Below are 16,416 nucleotides of genomic sequence, written 5' to 3' on the forward strand. Positions count from 1 at the left end.
TGAATGAATTTCAATTGGGAGACGAATGAAAGATGAAAAATGAATAAAGCAAACTGCGAAGTCCCCAGAAAATAGCGGCAACAGAAAAGACACCAACGCCTCGTCGTGCAAGGCTGATTGATGGATGCTCCATTCGATTCGCACTTCTCCAGTCGAGGCCTTTCGACATCTACAAAACGAGGGCGTTAGCTCCTACAAGTCGATGGGAGCACATTGCATTAGGTAGCGAAGTAGACTGCCTATCAGGTCAGCATGCAGCATGCAGCATGCAGCATGTGTGGTGGCGGAATTGAGGCACGCCTGATAGAGAGCACTCATTTCGGTGGTTTAATCTGAGCTGGGTCCTTCTTCGTTCATCCATCCATCCATCCATCCATTCCATCCCTACATACATAAATCCTGTCTGTGCGTCGACTATGTCGACGCCTCAGAGTCGTCCGTCATGATAGCTTGCTTTTTTGGTCGATTCGATGGATCGGTAAGAAGCCATTTTATTCCATGCTCTTCCTCCTTGTATTTCTTTGCTCCGGTGTCGCTTACTTTTGTGGGCCTGCGTTTTGAGGAATCACCGTTATGCGAAGGCTATACATGCGGATTCCCTTCATACATGCTTTCATCCATAGCTGTGCGGTGAGGTACGTGGATAGCCCAGTTGCTGTGCTCACTGGCACAAATGTGCGTCAATCTCACTCACTATCTGGGTCCTCCTCGTCGGTCAGGAACGGGCTCCGCTCGAGCGCAATCTGCGGGCCCGGCACCCCGCGAGAGGGCTCCTGACCCGGCGGGGTGAGGACGACTCGAGGTTGAGGCTGCGGTTGCGGTTGCGGGACAGTTGGTTCTGGTGCCCGCTCTACCGCTGAGGCTCCGGTATGTCGGCGTGACATTGGTGGTCGAGGTGGAGGAGGTGGAATGCTTGGCTGCTGTGGTTCTGTAAGTGGCTGCGTGAGGAGAGCGTCGTGGAAATGTTGCGGTTCTTCTCCCTGCATGGAGCTTGTCTCCGTAAGTGAATCCCGTTTTGGATTACTGTCAATGCTTCCTCCGGCCTCGCGCTTCGGTCCGTTATCTTCTGCTGCTTCTGCCTCGACAGCGAGATCGACTTGCTCCATTGTTTCAGTGATGGCCTCAACCACCGATGCCTGTGCCTTCTCTAATGCCTGACTTACACTGGATTTGGCTTGGCCGGAATCGTCTGTTCCTGGTTCTGGTGGGGAAAGATTCTTTTCCAGTGGTGAAAAGGGTGATTGGGTAGGTACTTGTTCTCCTGCGGACGAGGTTGTGACGATTGATGGTAGGTTGGGGTTGAATCTCCCTGGAACTCTTGGGCCACTGGGGCCACTGCCGCTTTCATTGTCCTCCTTTCCCCTCTTGCCACGCCACCGACGAGCTTTAGGCATCGGTGGAGGCTTTTTATAGTGTGGTATATGGTGATGATGGCCAGAGTTTGGTGGTGGCTCTGTACGTGGTATAGGAGATGATGTATGTTTATCCTGCTCTCGTTCTTTAACCTTTTCTAGGTTTTGATGCGGTTTTGTCATCTTCTCAGGCACCACCGATAGTGCCGGTGGCTTTTGATCGGTCAGGTCAATCTTGGTGTTCAGATCCGCAACTCCGACTGTCGCAACCTCTGCATCGCTGGGCTGTCTTTGAGCTTTCATCCTCGTCCAATCAGAACGTCTGGCTTGTGGCGGTGGTGGCCTCTCCTTTTTATTGTGCATGATTGCTGCCCGAAGATTGTGCTTCAAACCTGGGTTTCGACTGGGTGTGATAACTCCTGGCTTCTCTGTTTGTGCCGCGACTTCCATCATGCTCAGACTGGAGTGCCTGGCACCCTCCAATTGGGGTGTAAGATACTGTCCAATCGTTAACGTGGAAGCCTTTGAGGAGTTGCGCTTCTTTAGTTTCCGAGGGGCTGGGAGCTCCGGTGGGATTGACCTGACGGGAGATATTGGAGACGTTGGATTCGAATTCGTCTCTGCAGTGGGAGATTCAACTTGATCAGGGCGATCAGTTCTAGGATCAATCAGCCAGCTAACGCCTTCACATCGCTTTACCAAACGTTTTGTCGTCTCGTCGACTGCTTCAAAATGACCCCAATGGTGCAAACCATTTTGACTATCTGAAGCATCCGCCAGGTGACCCCCACCTAGAACAAGGAGGAGTTTCCGGATCTCATCCCGTTTGTAATGCGGAGGAAATTGAAGCTGGGTGTGTTCTAGCAAGGGATAGAGGACGCGAAGGTACGTATGTCGAAGAGAAGAGGCTTCCTCCGGTAAATCCAAAAGATTTCGGACAAGGATATCAACCAACACGTGAAGGTCGTTGGTGTAGAAGTACTCATATGTCGGTGGTGTAGTAAAAAGTAGGTACAGTAATTTTAAGGTCAAGAGTTGTAGCGATGTTTCGTCTATACCTCGTCAGTCTTGTAGGTCGGTTTTGTGGGGACAGGGCACGTCGTCACCTTCTCGATTTAAGAGGAGAATTATATTCTCGCCGAAAGTCTTGTATGCACTACCATGCAAAGAGAGTACTTTGATAACTTTATTGGTAAGTGGTAAGCCTGGCTTGTTGTTGGATGGTTCATGTGCAGCAACCATAAATTGTTCGTTAAGAACCAACTGAAAGATGAAGTCAGGCTAAACTTCCCATGACACAGGAGAAAAACGCTTACTAAGACGCGGATCGTCGGATAGTGGTAAGGATCTTCAACATCGTCGGAAACTTGTTCTATGATTTCGAAGAGCATTTTCACGAAGTCATCACCAATGTGTGCTAGATTCAAAGTTAAGATCAGCCGTATGATGCTTTAGGAATGGAGATAGCACCCAACATACCGAGGTCGGAGGACTTGATTGTCTGAATCCGTGACATCTCGTACAGAAGCTCCATAAGAAGCCGGTGGATTCCTTCATGGCCATGCTGCTGGGGACTCTGGATTAAGTCGACTAGTCTGGGAAAGGCGCCTTGATCGTTCAACAACTCATATGTACGTTCATGAGTCTGCGCATCAGCGAGCAAAAATGTTGTTGAGACCAGGACGACATCTGGCTCGTCATCCTATATGATGCTTCAGAACCGAGAACCGAGAACCGAACGGGAGCAGTCCGACTCACCTCAATCAAGCACTGAACAAATTGACGTCGAATGTAGTCGGAATGCGTCGAGAACAGAGGCGAGTCCTGGAGCTTGAATGCGCATCGACCAAGATCATGGTCCGAAGGAAGGAAGCGCTCTGGTAGGTGGTATATTAGTTTGATGCATTCCCTTCTCCTCATTAGAATCAATCGTAGTCATACCACGGCAAGAGCTGATTATAGCTAGGTAGGATCGCAAGGTGTCGTCGATAAAGGTGTGGTTCTCGCATTCACGGGAGATGATTTCATCCAGGGCTAGATCAGAGCCACAGACATGATTAGTCGGTTGATAGACAGCGTGGATTCGAGTGGAGTGAGATTGTACATACCGTGCCAGAAGTGATCTTCGTGGTCGAAGTCATAGTTAACCTCGTGCTCCATGCTACGAACAGCTTCATGTCGTCTCTGGGAACAACATGGACCGGTAGTAGGATCCGGGCTACAAAGGCGACGCTCTCGATGCGCAGCGAGGCCCGATATTGAGGGAGCGGCGCATTGACAATGGCTCGGTCAGTAAGTCCGGATCTCGTACTGTGGTAAGATGAGTCTCGATCGTTAAACTCGTCAAAGTGGGAGTAGAACAGGGTGGAGAGACCATGCAGTAGAAATGACGCCGATGTCCCAGCGCAGCGCGCTGGAAAAAGAGTGGGAGACCAAAGACGGATATTTGTTTTACCAACTCCGAACATCACCCACCTACTAGAAAATACCCGCCTTCTATTCCATTAGGCTTAGTCCTGACGCTAGGATACCACGTGCATGTCAGCCCCAGCACGAGGCTGGCACTGGCGCAAGTACCTAGGCAAGGTAGCTAGGCACCCACTAGGTATACACGTGGTATCAATACCACGCAAAAGATTGACGAGGCTTGACTCAACCTCGAGCTTAGTCGTATTATCCAATGTACTCCGTCGTACGCGGTAGGTTGGCAGTCCGATGCTACGTACCGCAACCATATATATTTCAATGCTTTGGTTTCCATCACAGTCCCTTTTATACAATGAGGCTATACCTCCCGTAGTCGCTGCGAGGCTGACTGATTGCTTCAGCGAAAACTATGTCGTACTATGACACCTGTACTCCGTAGTGCTAATCATTCATCATTGCGGTCGCTTGAACGGATGCGCCTCGGTATTCCTGTTCGGCACGTCAGTGGGTTTTCTCGCCATTGCCATCCGTCAAGACACTTACAGAACATACTCGTCCAGACTGATCAGGCCGGGATCGCTGAACAATAGATAGTAGTACTTCAGGGTTTCGGCTAGCCAAAACGACTCCATCGTGTCATCCTGCTCCATGAGCTGACTCGTCACATCCTTAACCGCTGCATGTGCAACGTCAGTCTTGGTTGCGCGGTCAACTGCACTGAACATCTTCCATCCCTTCTCGCGCCAGGACTCATCGCCCGTCATTCGATACATGATGAAAACCGACTCGATCGCTTCAGGTCGAAGCCGATAGTCCCGAGCTTTGATCTTTGTATATCCTGGTGGCAATCGTTCCTCAGATATTCTTGCTGCTACATACTTTTCATGGGACAGCGGCACTTTGGGCACAAATGGCTGTACCACGGCCACCAGCTCATGTTCCAGCTCTGTAGAATTGGTTGATTCGATTGGTATTGAATCATCATCGATTCTAGACTCGAGATCACGCTTTCTCTTGGAGCTTGGGTCGGAGATGACCAGATTTGTATCGTCGTCCTCATCTCCCCATGCCCTGTCAGCATTCGCAATGGCCGCTTCGTGCAAAATTTGTTGTTGCATGTTGTATAATTCCACTGCTTGAAACCTTTCCTTCAATTGCGGGTCCAACGCCTTGTGCCATTTGGCTTCATCCCACTCGCAGGAAGTAAGGCTGTCACATGGAACGAGCTCGAACTCCTCTGCCATTACTCCCACAGGGGTAGACCCATAAGCCCAAACACATCCATTCGTCAACTTCTCCGCAATGGCCATGTCATTAGGTATGTCAAAAATTTTAGATCCCAAAGCAAACATCCCCCCTGCGAAACAACCAAGATGGGTTCCCTCAAATTTGTTGACTCTGCGCTTGGACGCCTCCTTCTCTTTAGGAGAGATTATTTGTTTCGCCGCAAACAGGATATCTTGGTTGTCCTTGGTCATGGGTCTGTAAAGGAGCTCAGTTCTTACAACCTCGATCGCATCCAGATACATTCTCCGATATTGATTGTTGAGTCCTCCCAACAATGCGTATTGTTTGGGGAAATATTCGTAAGTGGAATCAGCCATGGCCCCGATCCCATAATTGTGACTGGTAGCGTGTGGCTCGGTGTTGAGTCCTTGTGGCTCGCAGTCGATGTTGTCGAATTCCTCTGCCCATTCTGGAACCACTACCTTTTTTGTATCAGCCCCATCATGTGATTCTTCTTGGTTCTTCTCTTCCTGCTTATCATCCTTCTTGCCCTCCTCACCCTCCCGGGTGAGGTCTGGCACTGGCCGTGGCGGTCCCCGTACTTGCCTCTTCGGTAACGGAGAACTTTCCAAATCGGATTTGGAACCACTATCGTCAGAGCCAGGGGATTCCACTTCCTCGTTGTTCTCGGTCGGGTGCAATGAGGATTCTTTCTCAGGTCTAGCTTCCCGAACCACTTCAGACTTCTTGCAACCCGAAGCATCAAGCTTCAGCGGCCAGAGGCCAGGAAGAGTTGTTTTCAATTGCCATTTTTCGAGGGCATCTGTTATCCTCGCCACAGCATCATAATACTTCACCTCTCTGGTTATTTGAGCCAGTCGTGTGAACTCGACAGATAGAGATCCAAGTTCTGCCAAAACCATGTGTGTGCTTGCTCGGTGTGGTTGTGACGCATAGGATGGGGCCCAGTTGTAATACCCAATAGGCATTCTGTTCGGCGTGTCAAATGCTCCCATGAGAACATCCGCTAGCTCGACGGCCTTGTCTAGGAGAACCTTGTGCTTGGCCTTGCTTACATCATACGCTGCAATGAGGCCTCCCAGATAACGGATGGTGGTCTCAAACAGAGGAATGTCCTTTCGTGTAGTGGTTTTAAAATCGATGTTCTTCACGAGGCCGACGGCTTCCTCAAATTCGTCATGGAGCCCCATGATCCACAATGTATCCAACGAATCGACAAGTGTAGCGCCCCATCCGTTGAACGGATCTCCCGCTCCTTTTGATATTGGCTTCAACTCATCGTGAGGAAGTGATAGATTTTTGTAGCCATGCCAGGCATGCTTGAACGACTCCCGCACTGTGGTCTGTCTCCGCAGTCTCTCAGTTTTTTGGGTTGAGGACTCTTTACCAAAGCTGAACTGGATACGTGGCAGAGCTTTTGGTTGTCCGGAAGGCAGATTTATGAGGCTTGGGGAAGGCACTGGGAAATTCTCCCTCTGTTGTTTCCAGTATGCGTTTTGCTGCCCTTTTGGCCTAGGTTGAACCTCCAACCGGCCCTGTCCACGTTCACCAAAGTCATCCACTAGTGCAGGTTGTTTCGTCAGGAACTCTTCACCCGTCACGGTCGGTCTTGCATCTGGATGGGCAACGGGCCTGGAGGAACTTTGTATGGGATGTTCCGGAGCCAGTTGATCGCCCGATTTCTTTGGCTCAGTGGGCAGAGCGGGAGACGGTGCAGGTCTGATGACAGGTTCGAGTGGGGGCACAGGTTCCTCCGGCAGGGGTACTGGATCTGGAGGGATTTCAACGTTCGGAGGCGTTGTCTTTCCACCCTCTGGGTGAAAGCCGATGGCTGCACCTAGCGTTAAACCATCCCAGTGATTTACTCGACTCAGGTGATATATGGTAAAGATGGCCAAAGACGCAACAATAAGAAATGCACGATAACGACGAATCCGGATCATATTTGCCGGACAATAGAGGGGAGAGTGCGTGGCTGAGGAAGAGAACTCATGGGCTTCATCGAAGAATTCACGATTGCTGGCGCATGCAAAAGGGTCGAGCGGAGAAGAGGACAGGTTGATTGTGAGAACGAGCCGAGCCAGCTCTCCCAAAGCAAGTCAACGTTTATTAAACAGAGACCGGGAAAGTTATCAGCCAGCGAAGTGTAGGTAGGACAAATATTGAAGCAGCACGAGAGCGCATTTTGAGGATCGAGGATGCTGCCAAACGAGGCTTACGAGTTGCAGAGGACGACGACGCTCCGCGAATCAGGATCCACAAGAATGACGATTCTCCGCCCGGAAATGAATTGTTCCCTGCTTCCCTGCACGTGACTGAGAACCGGTGGCTTGGCATCCCTGCTTCAAGTTTTGTCCATGGAGAGGAAATAGATTCCTGTGTCACTAAAGTCTTCTTCATCAATCGTTCTGGTATTACATCTGGTATCAACGCTTTTGCAGACAGGTATTGCTCATCCGTCCAATCCCATTCCGTTCTGACATCACATATTGTGCTTCGTAGTGCACACCGACCCATACAAAACACAAATATTCATGAGTGCAAAAGCATCGAAGCTTGCCTTAACCTCTGTTCTAGTTCCACGTGTAAAGTTTCGTGCCTTCCCAGGTACTGAAAGCCTTGTATCGGCTTCCGCTTGAGCATCTCTCCAGTTGCCGAGATGAAGGACATCACCTCCTTGACCAGGTGTATCAGCTGGGCCTGTTCGCCAGGGGCTGGGCCGGAGGAGACAGCGGCGTCAAAGAAACCAGGCATTGCCTCGGCAAAATGGACCTGGTCTTGAAGAAACTGGGAGTCCATGGCTCGAGGTTCCTCTATTTTACACAGAGAAAGTCTCTCGCAGAGCCGAACAAGGTGAGCGATGATGCTTGACAATACCAAATGACAAGCGTAGTCCGAGCGGATTGTCTTGCTCCTCAAAATCCTCTGCATTGCTGCATTGCACTTTCTTAAAAGATCTATCTGCGACTCTCGCGGCTGCATCTCGTCACTGGCGTGTTTCTTAAGATGTGCCAGGAGCTTGATGCACACCATCTCCTCGTCTTCTCGCGCGCTCTCAAGATGACGTGCAACTGCTGCATTATGTCGGGGTAGTTGCAATTTTGACGTATTAGTTGGTACGAAAGTGTGTCTGGAAGTGGGCCGAGTCTCCAGTTGAGCAGGAGATAAGTATCGTGTGAATTGTGGGGGGCTGAGAGCGGGAGTAGGCATTCCGCTATTGTTGAAGAACGTCAACTCACTGGCCATGGAGAAGCTCCGGTTGTCGGTCATGTCGATGGCGTGCAATGAGTCGGTTGTTTCTTCAAAATTGAGAAACCCTTGCTCGTCACCACCGGCGATAAAAGATGTCCAGGAAGGTGGGCCACAATGACGTTTTGCTGATTCTTCGGATCCCTGAGTGTTGGCTGGCGAAGGTATTGATTGAGCAGGAGCAGTGTTGACAATCCAGGACTGAGAGTTAATGTTGCCGATAGAGTCATCAACTGGACGTTTCCGTCGCTTGCCTACAACTTTGCCGACTCGAGATTCGCTATAGACGCAAGACAGTCGTTTTTCAGAGCATCTACGGCAGCCTTGCTTGTTGCCATCACATCGGACCTGTCCATGGAACGTCAGGCACTCCAATTCACCCGGAAACTGGTTGGGTTCTTACCTTTGCCGAAAAGCAGTGGTTGCATGCCGCTCTCAGCTTTATGGGCTTTGCATCGGATTTAGATGGGGGTGTGGGAAGAGCTGATGGAGAGGTTGATGATGTCGAAGAAGCAAGCGATTGTGCTGATGATAGTGGTGGAGTGGCAACCGATGTCGATGTTCCTGACGCCCTTGCAACCTGTCAACGAGCATGTCTCACACAGGGAATGCAATGCAAAGCACTCACTCAGCTTGATCGGCCATTGTGGCGAAGACGACGGAATGAATGTATTCAAGGGCAGTTCACAAAGTCAAGTGGGAGGAATTGAAGCGGCAGGTTGTTATGAAGCCAGATGAGGTGATGGTGTGTTGTGGTTATGGAGGGTTCAGATGAGATCCAAAGTTCAGGTTGATAGAGTGACAGGCTTCAAGTTTGGTGGCACAGGGCACGTTGTTTGTATGCATGACGGGCGTGGCTGTTGAATATTATAATAGAAAGTCTGATGGAGGAGCATTTGGACTGTTCATGCTTTGGGTCCAGGGTCCAGGGGGGAGGACAGGGGTTCTGTAATCGGTGCCACGGGTGGAGCTTGGTTGCTACCGCCAGCCCAGAGACCAGGGTGTGATCGCTTTCCCACGCGGGATACGAGGGTCGTAAGGTTGTTGGTCTAGCAGTCAGCGCCCAGGGCCAAGGCCAGGAGTCCTAGCGAGAATCAGAAAGTGAACGGTGGGCGGTGGAGCTTTGGCCTTGAGATTTTGGACCCCTCAACACCATTAAATTATGGACTCGTGTCAGACACAATACTTGGCCTCAATGAGTAAACAAGCGTGCTTACACCAACCCGCGCCGCTAACGATCTAGGTACGGGCTACCATACCTCGGACGGTGGACAGGAGTCGATCTCCAGTGCTCGGTTCCAAGCAGTTGTCGGTCTTAGGTTTGAGGCTGCTGAACGTCGTCTTTCGTACACCAAGTGACTAGCCATCAAACACCGATACAACAGAGCTGATTCGAGGCTCAGCGTAAACGAACAAGGGTCCTTCTCTTCAATCACCGCACTTCTACTTGGTACGTCGAACATACCGAGTACGGATTGTGTATCATTAATCTCTGACCTTTAACGCCGCGTTTGTGTTGGGACGCCCTAGCTCTCCTCGACCAGATCGCGGGGTGGTCAACACCAGGCTCTAATCAGCCCAAGCAACAATATATTACTGATTCAATCATCACCATCGCCATCAACAATTCCATTTACTTCACATCGTACCGGGAGGAGCAGTCACAGCAACAATGGCTCTCTCAGCCGTACGGGCCGCAGTTCTCTAAGCCGCAAAGAGCCACCAATTGAGATTAGAACAGGGGCAGATGACAGGCTTGACCAACTCAGTGTTAGATTGACAATACTTGACGCCAGATCGGGTCATGGTTATCCTCCTGACGAGCTGTTGAATTCAACCCAAAATCGAAACCGTCGAAGCCACCCTCATCAGGCTGGACTCCATTTACTTTTTGGGGCAGTTACTTTGATCTAAAATCCGTGCTGCCCTCGTATTCTTGCCATCCCATGAGCCACCAGGTCACCTCGTTGACGCAAGCCTAAATTATGGATACGGACAGAGCCATGATAGGGCGCCACGGTAGAGGATATCTCTATCACTATCAGGCAAAGCCTTTGGTGCAGAGTGTGCCCCCACTGCCCGGTGATCGACTATGCGAGGCTGATGATAGACCAACTGCCGGATGCCTGATAAGTGGCATCTCTAGAAGTACTGAGTACATAGGTACATACTGCTGTTTGCATTATCAACCGCTAGGGATTACATAGCCGAAAGGATCTTCATAGATCAACTTGCAATGTAGATCCTTCCTAGGTATCTCCAGAGCACGGAGTAAATCATAGGGCTCAAGCTGTGAAGCTATCGTTGAATTTACAAACAAATCGAACAGTTGATCGTTATATCCCATACCTCTTGCAGCCTAGTCGAGCCGACCCTTGGATTGACGTTCCTCCTACTCCTATGCACGGAGTACGGAGTACCTGATACACACCTTCCAAACCGTCTCCTCCAGAACTGATATAGGCTCCACACATTGGACGGGGCACTCCATACGTCGAGGTCCGCAATCTCGGGAGCTTCACAATCCCATGTCATAGTCACAAACAGTGGCGCTCCCACGCGCTTGCCACGCACTTTAAATCTTAGAGCCTGCCACCTCGAGCCCCTTTCCTCACCAAGGTAGCGATAGAGATAGGGACGAGATATGCACGAGTATGAGATATGCGTGGGGCTGCGACACTGTTCCACACCCTGAGCCATACGGGTATTTCATCCGTAGCATAGGCCACTGGGCCCTAACATCAAAATATGAAAGACCCAACCTACGCCTCCCTCCTCGCTAGTTCAGAGCAGACCTCTCTGCATGGAAGGTTCGAAAGTCTAAGCTTCTAGCATGACTAGGCGAGAAGGATTTACTGCGTCTGACAGCCGCAATAATCTTGCATCGATACGTGAAAGGGCACATCAAACATGTTCAGCAGCGCCTTTCCTGGGGAGCTGCCTAGTTCGCGAGCTTCCGAATCTCCAAGAGCCTAGGTCTCACCGACAAAGTAGCCCTCCTAAGATCTCAGCCGCATGTCCGTGACTTTGCAAGCGAACCTAAGGGGGAGGTGGTGGAGCTCTAAATCATACTAAATTGCTTACATGATGAAGACCCCCGGCTCATTTATTTAAAGCATCGACGTCCTAGAATACCCAACACTCAAAACTACGCAACCCAGCAAATCATTAAGCCAGCCAGCAAGAAATCATGCTTGGTGCTACCTGACACCAACTGGCCACTGAACACACGCACTGCGACTCTAACCAGATGCTACCCTTTCCATAATGAAGCTGAGGACGGTTTAGGAAAGTCGAATCTCTGCACATCCAGCTGCCAAGTCGCTTCACGAGGATAAGACGACAGCAGCCAATTATCCATACCTCAAAGCATCCCCGGTACGTTGTGATTTAAAATGAGCACTGCTGAATGAGCTTTCCATCGGTCTCATCTAGCCGAGCTGTTGGGCTGGCTGTGCTCGAAGAAAGAGGCACATCTGTCTAGCGTCTACCATTCTTCCAGGTGTAACAGTCCCTTTGCCGTAGCAGAAACACAGCTTGAGCTTGGGAGACGGCGAGGATACGAGTAACCCTGAGAGTCAGAACATGCAGTTTGGAAATGATGTTTGTGCCATGGGCCCATGGGCCCATGGCCCATTGTATGAGTTCAGACCAACACCATACCAGGCCGCTTCTACATGGGGGAGTATCTAGTCAACTTCAGCATCCACTCAAACTTGGTCGGGCCAAAGTAGTTAGTCCGTAGAGCTGCTGCAAGCAGCCAGCCACGTTGACAACTTACCCTCCAATCGCTATAGAACATAGCTGACTGGCCAATAGCAGGCCGTGGTATGAGAGGTTCTCGCAGACGGACTAGCCTCGACTTGCACGAAATTACAGCGCGTGCAAGGTCATTCACCGCCCTGGATGTTTCTCCGCCCAGAACTGTCCATACCCGTTTCATAAAAGTTGAATCAGCAACTTCTATTTGGAGTCAACACTCCCACGCATTTGCAACACGGCATACCCAACCCTATCACTTCCGGCAATGAAGATATGGCAAAATCTGCCCTGTGAGGATAGCTTACCAACGCTGACAGACCCTCCCTTGGGTGGTCAGTGACGACCATTGTGACCTTCTGGGCCCTCGCCCCTATCCAGGTATGACAAGGTCAGGTCTGTACGTCTCTGACGTTGGTTAGTGAGGGCTCATTCGTCGCCAGAGACCCAGCGATCCAACGACCCGACTTACAGCGGCTGGCTGTCTCACGCGTCACAGAGTCGCCTTTGTTCGAGATGCCAATCCCCAGACTCATGATACGAGCTTCCGAAGGGGCCCGTGATACCTACGTGTCAAGCACAGGTTCGGTACAATGGTCCCCGGTCTCTTATGCACAAACAGTCAATACAGTCAATATAGTACGATGTCGTCAGTCGCATGAGCGATGTCTAGGAGAACAGGCAGTGATGAGCCTACGAGGCTCATTGACTTAGCTCGGTCTAGATCCATAACGAGTGCACGAGTTAAGAACGCTTATGCAATTCATACCGGAATCGAAAGCGAGAAATGCAAGGCTTCAATGGGATAGAAGACATAATTTACATGACCCATATGTATCTGAGTGGACGACAGACCATGACAGTTCAAATTGCCCCAGGTGAGCACTGGCACTAACTTGGAGGGTACTGGACTTTTTTATCACAGCAGAAACCGAATGCATATCTCACACGTCCTATTCAATATTCATACTCCATTCATAAGGCAAAAATATCAGGGAACAAATGCCACACCCCACAACAGAATTCCCACTTCCTGCGCAAATTGTCATCAACTCGCTCTGCAGATCACGCTACCCTGCAGCTTTGCTGACCGGAATCTGACAGACTGATTTGGTCGAATTCGCGTCCTGGAACGGAGTAATCAGTAAACAAATGACTCGAGATTAAACGAAAAGCAGACATATCAATTGGTTACCGAGTTCTTGATAATCCTATCTAATCCTGTTAGCAGATCCAGTTCCGCCGATCTAACTAAGATGGATGTATGTACTCCGTACTGTAAAGCTCACCAAGCATTTCTCTTATGGGAAGCATGAGTTTCGAACGCTACTGAGACTTAGCCAACGACATATTACCACACCCAGCTAATTGGACAACCCGGGCATGTCCCTATCTACTAGCGAGTCAAAAATATACAAGAAAGACTACTCTGAAAACTTCGAGGCGGTGGCCCATTTTTCCCCTGAGTCATGGCCTAGACAACTAAATTAGCTAGTACCAAGATTCTCCCCGTTTTACCATCGCTACGTGCGCAGCATGCTGATGCCTCGCTCCTCCGTGACAAATAAATATCCGCAAGAGGGTTTATACGGTCGCGCAATCTCCGGGGAGTCTTGGAGTTCGTCCGCTCAAACAGCACAACCTGTTTATATGAAGTAGCCGTGTGAGGCAAAGGCCGCGCCCTCTTTCCGCAGAGCGGGTATAGACGGTCACGGGTGACCTTTCTGGATTGCACACATAACCTAACAAGAGCCTATTTCGGCAATATTCCGAGATATTAATCTGAGCAGCATCGAACTTTGTGAAGACGAGCCTCGCGGATCGAGTCCATGTCCTAACTTCTTATGAGAGATTCGGAGGAGTCTGACGAAAGTATGGAGTGCATGTTATTTACGAGGTACTCCTGTACCAAGGGTTGACCTAATTAAGCCAGCATTCGCTTCGAAAACCCTGGATCTGAATGCTAAGACCACTGCGCTGGAGGAAGGCAGGCGTCGCAAGTTCCTCGCAAGGCAGCTCGGCGACCAAGTGGAAGATGCGCATTATGGCGTTAACCAGGCCTCTATTCCTCAATCCAACAATAATCGTCCAGGTCACCCTCCACGTTGTCCAACCTTGAGAATCAGGCATTCAACCTTCGGGAGAAGGACCGATCCGAGATTTGGTTTCGTGCTCTGGGCCGATCACGGGGGGCTGCAGGCTGCACACAACTACTACGAGTACGGAGGCGTAGCAGTGGAGGGTGCCAGAAGCCTCCCCGTAGCCAACCTCACGCCATCAAACAAGGGAGTACAAATGGTGTGAGAAAGTATTTGACTTATCAATCGCCTTCTACAAGTCACCAGGCTCGTGCTCCTCCCCATTGGAAGTCTACATAAGCGACAATGGAAGGATCAAGTGCCCATTTCGACCCCGATTCGAAATGATGGGTGTTCCAGGAGCCCCCCAAAGTACCCGTCCCATGTACCCAGAATGAACCTACACCATACATATGCGTACATAGGAAGTCATGCGACATTTCTAAGTCGTCCCACAGAGAGGGTCAAAGAACTGAGATCTCGTCTCCTGAATCTCTGAAGCGTATCCAGTCCAGCACAATCTCTTGAGTCTAGGCCAATTTAAGCAGGACCATTGACCAGACATGTACTTTTGACCATTGAAAACAAAGTCAAACCCTCGTGTTTCACAAACCCTAAGTCCAGAACCGACGGCTTTTCATATGCTTCTGCGAACCCAACGACTGATGTAGGTTCAAGAAACAACATCAAGCGTCCGATCTCATGGGGCGCAAATCCCATCCCATCATTGCTTGAAAAGCTCTGTTCCTGTTCTAGCTTCCTCCCTCATTATTCGCACTCGCACCTTTTCGCTTCGTATTGCACCGCCAAACTACATAGTAACCTTCCTTAACGCAGCCCAAGCGAATACGAGACAAGCAGAAGAAACGGCGAGATGACCAGAGAAAACGGAAACGGCCAAACATCCTCGTGTCATCTACAAGTCGGCGGAAAGAGCGCAGCGCCTGCGGAGGGGGCCAAGGGCCAGCCTTCCTCAGCCTCACCTTGGCGAGCGGCAACATCATCAAAGTACAGGGGACGGGTAGTAAGAATCCGACAGAACACATCATTATTGAAGGTAAATTAAGAAAGTGGGAATTGACTTCCACCCACCTCGCGGACAGCCGGTCACATGCGCCAGCGGCGCAGCCATGAGACGTCCCTTCTCTTATTGCTTTCGTCTGTCAGAGTGCAGACTCGTCACCGTTCACGATGCAGCACGATCGCGCCGGGACGACCGAGCTTAGCTCATTCGTCCAAGGATGCCAACTAGCAAAATAGATCATCAAAGCATACGAGGTCTAGTCAAGGATAGCCATAGGGTTAAGTCCCTCGAACCAGGCGTTCTAGCTATCTCCAATCCACTATGCCCGATCACGGAGCCGGTTCCACGAACGAGGATGCGACAACGAGTACAGAGAAGAAAAGAAGGCCTTTAAACTCTGGGAAATGTTTCGGAATTGCAATGGTCAATGTCGAGGAACGGTAGGTAGCAATATGCAGTACAAGAACCAAGGCACTATGGCGTCCACATCTACGTGTAGCTATCACACCCAGATCCTTCGGGCTCCAATATTTACTTGCTAGCTAGCCTCTCGGCCTATCATTTACATGACGTGATTGACTCGCTCAGCGCACTGCGACCTGCTTACAGGTATCCCATATGTACTACCGAGTACCTTGGGTATAGCACTTGACCCAGTACCAGTCAAGTCACTACCGGGCGTCTACGAGGTACGTATCGAATATCTATCTACACCACGTGCTCAGGCAGACTTAATTCCAGTACTATGTACCTATACATAGCGCAGCCGGGCAAGGTAAGGCAGCCAGAGTCGATCTACTGCCCAGGTAGCCAGCCAGGACTGTTTCTCGGCCGCGAACCACCCTACTATCTGTGCCTGGGACTGCCCGTCTAGGCAGGCAGGTCGTATCCAGTCAGAGTCCAGACAAACATCGAGTACTGTAGCCAACGAACGCACGGAGTCTGCATGAAGACATGATGGTCTGCCTGAGCCAGGTTCCTCCTATGTAGATGGGTGCTGCTTGGACACGTCTATCGTAGGAGCAAGTGGTAGCACCACCACCACCAACAACAACAACAACAACAACAACAACAACAACAACAACGGCGGCGGCAAAATGCTTCATGGAGCCAGTAAGCTAGTAGCGTCTAGTACACCGTTTTTTTTTTTTTTCAGTGCTAGAGTGAGGTGTATATATATATCACATCCTTGAACGTGATAGACCGTCAGACTTGTGCTGAAAGGTTGGCTCAGGTAAAGTATGCTATGTACTTATCTAGTCAAGACTCGCGGCGACCG

At 50.3% G+C, this 16,416-nt stretch overlaps 3 protein-coding genes across 3 annotated transcripts; all 3 read right to left on the reverse strand.

The window, feature by feature from the left end:
* Nucleotides 1–686: 686 nt before the first annotated feature.
* Nucleotides 687–3,512, reverse strand: A1O9_00621 (uncharacterized protein; the record flags this gene model as incomplete). The annotated part of the gene is made up of 7 exons (XM_013409784.1): nucleotides 687–2,404; nucleotides 2,459–2,615; nucleotides 2,669–2,769; nucleotides 2,832–3,054; nucleotides 3,111–3,229; nucleotides 3,294–3,386; nucleotides 3,461–3,512. 7 exons carry the CDS (start codon nucleotides 3,510–3,512, stop codon nucleotides 687–689), a joined length of 2,463 nt encoding a protein of 820 aa, XP_013265238.1.
* Nucleotides 3,513–4,231: 719 nt separating this feature from the next.
* Nucleotides 4,232–6,970, reverse strand: A1O9_00622 (mannosyl-oligosaccharide alpha-1,2-mannosidase; the record flags this gene model as incomplete). The annotated part of the gene is made up of 2 exons (XM_013409785.1): nucleotides 4,232–4,268; nucleotides 4,323–6,970. The coding sequence occupies 2 exons, from the start codon at nucleotides 6,968–6,970 to the stop codon at nucleotides 4,232–4,234; spliced, it is 2,685 nt and encodes an 894-aa protein (XP_013265239.1).
* Nucleotides 6,971–7,559: 589 nt separating this feature from the next.
* A1O9_00623 (uncharacterized protein) lies at nucleotides 7,560–8,921 on the reverse strand (the record flags this gene model as incomplete). The annotated part of the gene is made up of 3 exons (XM_013409786.1): nucleotides 7,560–8,624; nucleotides 8,680–8,848; nucleotides 8,905–8,921. The coding sequence occupies 3 exons, from the start codon at nucleotides 8,919–8,921 to the stop codon at nucleotides 7,560–7,562; spliced, it is 1,251 nt and encodes a 416-aa protein (XP_013265240.1).
* Nucleotides 8,922–16,416: the final 7,495 nt, after the last annotated feature.

Source organism: Exophiala aquamarina (genome assembly GCF_000709125.1).
Source record: "Exophiala aquamarina CBS 119918 chromosome Unknown aczIA-supercont1.1, whole genome shotgun sequence".
Lineage (NCBI taxonomy): Eukaryota > Fungi > Ascomycota > Eurotiomycetes > Chaetothyriales > Herpotrichiellaceae > Exophiala > Exophiala aquamarina.